General features: G+C 35.6%; 2 protein-coding genes across 5 annotated transcripts in view; one reads left to right on the top strand and one right to left on the bottom strand.

Annotated features, from left to right (window-relative positions):
* The first annotated feature begins 471 nt into the window (after positions 1-471).
* Positions 472-8,043, top strand: part of LOC141435763 (paired box protein Pax-6-like) — a 200,550-nt gene continuing 192,978 nt past the window's right edge. For all 4 annotated transcript variants that reach the window (XM_074098571.1, XM_074098569.1, XM_074098570.1 and 1 more), the window contains exon 1: positions 472-678. The gene's annotated coding sequence lies outside the window, so the exon portion shown is untranslated. The remainder of the gene's footprint in view (positions 679-8,043) is intronic.
* Positions 3,412-7,814, bottom strand: LOC141435647 (uncharacterized). The gene is made up of 3 exons (XM_074098384.1): positions 7,622-7,814; positions 4,748-5,670; positions 3,412-3,540 (listed from the first exon to the last, which is right to left on the bottom strand). The coding sequence occupies exons 1-3, from the start codon at positions 7,803-7,805 to the stop codon at positions 3,514-3,516; spliced, it is 1,134 nt and encodes a 377-aa protein (XP_073954485.1). The 5' UTR covers positions 7,806-7,814; the 3' UTR covers positions 3,412-3,513.

Below are 8,043 nucleotides of genomic sequence, written 5' to 3'. Positions count from 1 at the left end.
ATCTAGAGTAGATACCTAATTAGTAAATGTAAATTTAACTCTACATTCGGTCGGAATTTGGTCTAAATAAAAGAAACTTATCGCAATAAATCTAATAAGGTACCATCATTACCAAAAACCAACCCCTTATTTTGCGAAATAATTTTATTATAATAGATAATTTAAAACTGGCCAAGTTCACCCCACCACCGGAGGGGGGGGGTCTAATATGAGAAATGGGCGGAGCATAAATTAAAACAGAAACACGCATAAAAAGCCATCTCTCTCGCACAAATGAGCAATCCTAAGTGCAGTAAGCGGCTTACAATAGGAGTTGACACTCGCTCCGCCAACTTTCTTCTTCCCTCCCGTGCTTATTACAGTATATCTGTCTCTGTTGCGCGGCGCTTGGCCCTTCATATTTATAAAGGTATAGGCTCACTGTAGCCCCACGTGAGATTGTGTTTTGTAATCAGTGAAGTGGTGTCTTTATCCAGGAGCAGAGCACAATGTCGGCTCATTTGACAGTTTGACGTTTTATTTGGCGCGAAAATTTCGAAGGCACGGGCTGCGGCCAATAGTCCTGTGTACTTTTTTTTTAATAGAAAGTTAAAGTGATGGTTGAAGCGGCCAGTTGAAGGCGGTTGCAGTTATTGCTTTTGCAATAACTTGGATTTTTATTTTAAGGAGTTAGCTAAGGTAAGCTACGAATTTTTAATACCTTCTAATTTTTGGGCTCAATTGATCCGTGAATATGGGTGAGCAAGTGGTTTTTTATTATTCAAGTACTTAGGTACCAGATTATTACGTAGGTACAGTCAACGTCATAAACAAGTTATCTTTTTTTTAAATGTTAGGGAACATTAAAGGAAATAAGGTTTTTTTTTATTCGACTGGATGGCAAATGAGCAAGTGGGTCTCCTGATGGTAAGAGATCACCACCGCCCATAGCCATCTGCAACACCAAGGGTATTGCCGATGCGTTGCCAACCTAGAGGCCTAAGATGGGATACCTCAAGCGCCAGTAATTTCACCGGCCGTCTTTCTCTTCACACCGAAACACAACAGTGTAAGCACTGCTGCTTCACAGCAGGATTAGCGAGAAAGATGGTGGTAGCAATCTGGGCGGACCTTGCACAAGGTCCTTGCAAAAAAATAATAATCCAGCCTTCATATTCACTTGATTAATTTTTGACATGTATTATCAATATTAATTGTAATGCAATAAACTATTTACTAAAACCTTAAAACGGTCAGATTTAATTTAAACTTTAAGAATTATCAAGAACTGATGAAAATATAACTAAAAAAAATAATCGTGTAATGTAAAATGAGCAATAATTATTATTTTAGGTTTTTACCATCCATTAAATCTTATTAGACTAGTCAGGCAGGAGTGGTATGGCGTTCGTAACTACTCGATTCCCATAGGGCATCCTTCATTTTTAGGGTTCCGTAGTCAACTAGGAACCCTTATAGTTTATAGTTTCACCATGTCTGTCCGCCTGTCTGTCTGTCCGTCCGTCCGCGGCTAAGCTCAGAGACCGGTATGAGAAAGCAGGTTGGTTAGGTTAGTAAACTGTGTGCGAAATATTCAACTTTAAAGTGCAAATTTTCATTTTAAATCGAGCGTCCCCTCCCCCTCTCTAAAATCTAAACTGTTGGGTGGAAAAATGTTAAAATATTCAGAATGGTAATAAATATATCAAATTTACAAGAAAAAAAACTTGGAAGATTCCGTACCCAATATAATACGAAATCCTTAGAAAAACACTACTTCATTTTTTCGTATTGGCCACGGAACCTTATCCTGGGCGTGTTCAACACGCTCTTGGCCGGTTTTTTGGGTATTATATGCATATTTCGCTAGTTAGTTAAGTAGTTTCGAATAATAACAAATTAAAGACTTTCTTAATTTAATGTTGCATATTTTGACAGTTATATTATATACAATACAATACAATACAATAACTCTTTATTGCACACCAACACAGTAAGCAGTACAGAAAACACAAGTATATACATAAAGATTTTCTAAGGTAAGCAATAGGCGGCCTTATCGCTTCAGAGCGATCTCTTCCAGGCAACCTATATAGTTTGATATTCCTAGCGTTTAACATGCATATATGAAACATTTTATGTTGCATATAATCCGGTCTCTAGTGATGGCATGTGTAAGGCGAAGCTTATGTCAACTTAGCATGAGGAGTATTTAGCATCTAAGACATATTCTATACCTACCTAACTTTCAGGGTTTCCTGGCGATAATATTCACTCTACACCACTGCTAGTTAAACTGAGTACTTCACACAGATACCGGGTGTGCCCTTTGGCAGGAGCAAATAATTAAATCACACTAATTATAAATGCGGAAGTTTTTAAGTCTGTTTGCTTGTTTGTTTTTTACTTCATAACGTATAAACCACTGAACCGATTAAGACGAAATTCGGTATACAAATAGAGAGTCCCGGACAAGGACACAGGATCATTTTTATCCTGGAAAATTGCATAGTTCTGCGGGATAGTCGCGGGTAATGACTAGTAAAACATAGATTGTACTCGTGAAACTGAACGCCATTAGTTCAGCTACTTTTAAAAATATATTTTTTTTTATTTCTGTCTAATATATAAAATTGTCGGGTCAAAAATGTTTGTGGCCAAACTCCTTCGAAACGGCTTGACCGATTGTTACGTTTTTTTTGTGTATATTCGGTAGGTCTGAGAATAGGATGTATATTATTTTTCATACTTCCAAGAAGACGGAGTCGCGGGCAACAGCTAGTTATACTGTAAAGTTTATTATAAAGGGCAATGTAAAGCAACAATTTTGATGTTTGTAGCGTGACAGGCGATTTGGGCTCTAGGATGGCGTACATTGATATTACTATTTAATTTTTATGAAAAAGGGAAATCAAATATTTTTAAAAGTCGCTGAAATAATGCTGCGCTGTTCAGTTTGAGGAGTACGAGCTATACTTCTTTTTTTTTAGCGTTAGAAGGAAGGTAAGCTATCTTGACGTGTCTTATTATTAAAAAACACTTTTGAAAAATAAGCCACAGCAAATATGTAACAATCAGCAAGGACATATGATCATTTACATGCTTTTGGTATCATAAGTAATAGTTACTGTTTTTTAAAAAACGTTTTTCAATAAAAAGACTCGTCAAGATTGTTTGTACCCTTTTTCTAATGCTGAATGAAAAGGAAGTAAAAAATATGTTTTACCTCATTATTTTCTCCTGTTAAACTTTTTTTACCCGGTATAACTTTTTTTTAATTTTAATTAGATTAGTTGTCTATTTTTTGTTTAACAAAGTTTCAGATTTAGTATTTACTGGCCAAATATAATATGTTTATTCGTTCAAATTACTCTGCAAATAACGTTTTGTAACAAATATTTGGGGATTTATTTTCGTTTCCAAACAAAAACATTTTTAAATAAAATTGTATTTATTTCTCAAATAAATAATTAGTCTTTGTATTTATATTAAATAACATTTAAATCCAAAAGAAAAGAAATATCTTCTCCAATTTCATCGTCCTATGTAGACCGCCGGTCTCTGAAATAAAAACATTGTTAATTAGCATCCTACTAATATTATTAATGAGAATGCAAAAGAAAACGTTTAAAAAATGTAATTTGTATGTTTACAAGTATTTAGTTTTACTGACTTAACATTTTGTATGTATGTATGTATGTAAACTCTTTATTGTACAAAAGAAAAGAAACAAAACACAATGACATTTGTTGACTGTTCTTGCATTCTCAACTAAACTATATGCCGCTTCCCAAATTTCAAGTCGATTCAATTGACCGTTGAGGAGTTCCGTCCTGTGGAGACGTTCCTGGCCAGACCACCAGGATGTCATTACCAGATTATTCTATCTTTACTAAATTTACATGAGTATGCCAAGTTTCAAGTCAATCTGATTACTTGGAGTGCGTTAAATTTAACTTTCAACATTTGACCCATACATATGTAGGTTTAGTACATACAAACCATACAAATATTGCAAGTTAAATAAAAGCTTGTGAAATGTGTTTCTTTTCACTTGTGATTCCCACCATCAACAATAACAAAGAAAAACTGAGCAGAATTTATAACATTGTTTACAGAAATCTTGACCGGGTTCGATTCCCGGTTATGTATGAGAGGTAAATCAAAAAAATGTAATGCCATTTTTATTAAATCTAAAATCGAAGCCATGGTTTCTATGAACAGATTTCGCTATTTCTCATAATTTCTGACTTCTCCCTACTGACCCTTTTGGATTGATCACTCTGTATAACACATACAATCTACCGCCTAACTCTACCGCCACCGCTCTGCTCGCGCGACTACCCGACGAAACTGACATCGGCGCCAAACTACCTACCCACATTTTCATCGTCATTTTTGCTATTAAGTACTGTAAATTTTAGGGTAGCACACAACACATCGTTGAAGCATTACGAGTATTCAGCACTGTTTTCCAATTCGGGGATACCCACCAACCACTATTTCGGTTAAGTACCTATATGTAATCGATGATTCTGTTTGATTTCAGTCAGTAAAACTGCACATAAATTGTACCATCAGTCAAATATGTGGTCTACCACCCTAAAGTTGATAATCGTTTGCATGTCATAAAACAATTATGCCAAATAGACGTGTCTGTCCACCTGAAAGTTCGACTTTAGCGACATATTCATTTGATAGGAACTTGTTTAAAATTGATAGACCACTTACGAACGTTAGCTGCGATTGAACATTTTGTTTTGCTTACCCCTAAAGTAGCTCGTGTTGACATAGACGTAGTCGAGAACTCTTCAGTTACAGTTTCTGTCATCTCTGTTTCCATAGCTGTTAATGTTGTTGCTTCTAATTCTGATGTTTCTGTCACATCGGCGTTGGTAACCAATTCAGTCGTTTTCTTTTTACTTGGAACGAACGATTCTGCTTTAATTTCTTTAGAATCTTTAGCTGTCCCTATTTCTTCTTTTGGTTTTAGCTCTGTCATAGTTGTATTTTCGCTAGTTTCATTATCATTCTTTGCAGTTGTGATTGTATGATCAGTTGCGGCTTTTTCAAGCGCCCCAAGAATTAATCCCTTTAAAGTAGTTCTTCGAAAGAGTTTAGTTCTGGTACCGTCTGGCAGTATATGGTATATATAAATGTTATGAGTAGTTTTGGTGACAGTTGACTTTGTGTGTAGGGAATCATAAATATCATAACCCTCGGCGATATTTGCTATTTTTTCTATTTCTGGTGCTTCTGGTATTTCTTTTTCCGACTTAGCATTTGTGTTGTTGTTCCCATTTTTTTGTTTATAATTTGTCGCATCTGGATAATCAGGGGCTCTAATAAAATAAATTGTTCGCGGTAACCGTGAATTTGTAGTAGTTTTTCTTTTATGTATTTTGACTTCATTAAGTTTAGCTTTCAAATTACCTTCTCTTACTTCTTCCTTTTGTTTCTGTACTCTATCAGTTAGCGTTTGTTTAAATTCGTCAAAAGACAAGAAAGCCTGAGGCATTTTAGATTCCAGAGGATTGCTTATATATATAGTTTTGTTGACATCAGGTTGACCTCCTGTTCTTAAAACCAGGTTATGCAATTTAAGCCCATTTACGTCTCTTAGTTTATTGACGTGCATCTGATATTCTACGTTGTTGATGAATACGCGCCGCGATGCTACTGGTTCGTTATCTGTAAAATTTGAGGACCTGTTTCACCACTCGTTAATAAACGATCAAATATCTGAGATATTGAGTTTATTTTATCTATATAAGTATGTTTATCCGTTGCCTAGCATCCATAGTACAAGCTTTGCTTAGTTTGGGACTAAGTTAATTGGTGTCAATTGTCCCATGATATTTATTTTATTTTATTTATTTATTGACCCGGTTTTTTTGTCCGAATAAGCAGATGCCGCATGACTTTTATCGGTCACATAAAATTTGTCGACGAGGCGTTGGCAGGCCTCCCACCAGGTGGACTGACGACATCGTGAGAATTGCAGGAAACCAGTGGATGCAAGTGGCGAGTTGTCGTTCATTGTGGCGTTCTAAGGGGGGGGGGGCTTTGTCCAGCAGTAGACGTCTTCCGGCTGACGATGATAAAATTTGTCGATGAGTGATGAAGCACGCCCTAATTAAATATAAGGCTCTTTTTTTTTATTCCACTGGGTGGCAAACGAGCAAGTGGGCCTCCTGATGGTAAGAAATCACCACCGCCCATTAACATCTGCATCACCAGGGTCATTGGCAGATGCGTTGCCAACCTAGAGGCCTAAGATGGGATACCTCAAGTGCCAGTAATTTCACCGGCTGTCTTACGGTTGGCTCTAATAAAATTTTAGACATACTGTGAAATCATTTTGTTATGATGACTTCGTCTACAATAATCAACCACTTTATATGACATACCTGCAGTATGAAGTTTGATTTCATAGACATAAATTACACACAAACATAATTTGGGCACTTAGTTTACTCATTATGATGTCAGTTAGTATGGCATATCAGCAAAGCTACGTTTGTTGAAAAAAAATCGGCCAAGATCGTGTCGGACACGCCCGAAATAGGGTTCCGTAGCCATTACGAAAAAATCCTGATTTTTTTCAAATTTGCCACCCACCGGTTTAGACTTTAGAGAGGGGGGGGGGGGGGCGCTTGATTTTATTTTTTTATTTTAACTCTTTGAAGTGGAGAATCAATGTCATCTTTTGATCGATAATCTGATTGGTTTAGATTAATAAACATTTATCTTTATTTATTTATCTTTTAATAATTATGTTAAGTTTTGAACTTCTGAGCAAATTGAGTACCTAGTATTTATTAAATAGCCATATGAAAAAAAAAATGTCATCTCTACACTTGACAATATTAATGATTTATTTAACAAGAAAATGAAAAAATCATTCAACAACAACAATTGTTTTTAGACTGAAGAACCTTCGAGATACAGAAAAATATATCATGGGACACGCAATACCCCTGGTGTTGCAGATGTTTATGGGCGGTGGTGATCTCTTACTATCAGGTGACCCACTTGCTCGTTTTCCATCCAGTCGAACAAAAAAAACAAGACACCGATTGACCTAATAGTCCCAAACTAAGCAAAACTTGTACTATGGATACTAGGCAACGGATAAACATACTTATATAGATAAATACATAGGTGAATAGTTTGGAAGTCATTGGTGTCATTTTGTCCACGAATTATATGCGAAATTCAAAATGTATAGGTTCAAATCATTATAATATATATCAATGAACTTAAACAATTAGTTTGCTCGCCCGCGACCTTATGATAGAGCTACGCTTATGCAAGAAATGTGTGTTCAGGTCCTTCACCTCTACACTGTAAGAACACGCACAAATCACACAAACCCATTTATCAACACCACCACACGACGCATTTCAAACTCAACCAGAGCTCATCATTTGTATTTTGTTCGGTTCACGAATTATTAGCACGATTTGAACCGTTATTTTAGTAATTTTATCAATATTAATGTCGAACGAAAGTTTGAGTAATATTAAATAAATATGGTTATTACAATCATTTAAAAAAAAGTTAATGCCTTCGAGTCAAAATAAAAACTCCTTGCTTGATTATCTAAATCTAAACAAACAGAAAAGAAGAAAAATACTACCTGCGACTGCCTCCCTGTAATAATTATACAATTTTTCTATAATCTCATCTTTTTTGATATTCGACATTTCTACAGCTCTGTAGCCAAATATGAAAAATGTTAGCATTAAGAATATGCGAATTAGTATACCCATGTTGCACGAAACATGTTGTATGTACGGCATGCGCGTGCGATGGTGGCGCATGATCGCTTCGGTGAAAATTAATTTGCGACTAAAAAAACATCTGAATACTTAGACGTCTACCCGCGGCTTCGCTCGCGATAAACAGTTAAATTGAAAATTCGTGATTTTGAAAATTTTCCATTAAGTTCCAAAACTTACATCGTCTTTATTTAATTTTGTATGAAGAATATATAAAATGAATTTTTCATGTCTACATAATCAGGAATGGACTCGAAACTAAAAGCAAAAGAAAGAGACC

This window comes from Choristoneura fumiferana, chromosome 15 (assembly GCF_025370935.1).
Source record: "Choristoneura fumiferana chromosome 15, NRCan_CFum_1, whole genome shotgun sequence".
Classification (NCBI taxonomy): Eukaryota; Metazoa; Arthropoda; class Insecta; order Lepidoptera; family Tortricidae; genus Choristoneura; species Choristoneura fumiferana.
This window is presented reverse-complemented; position numbering and strand designations above follow the sequence as displayed.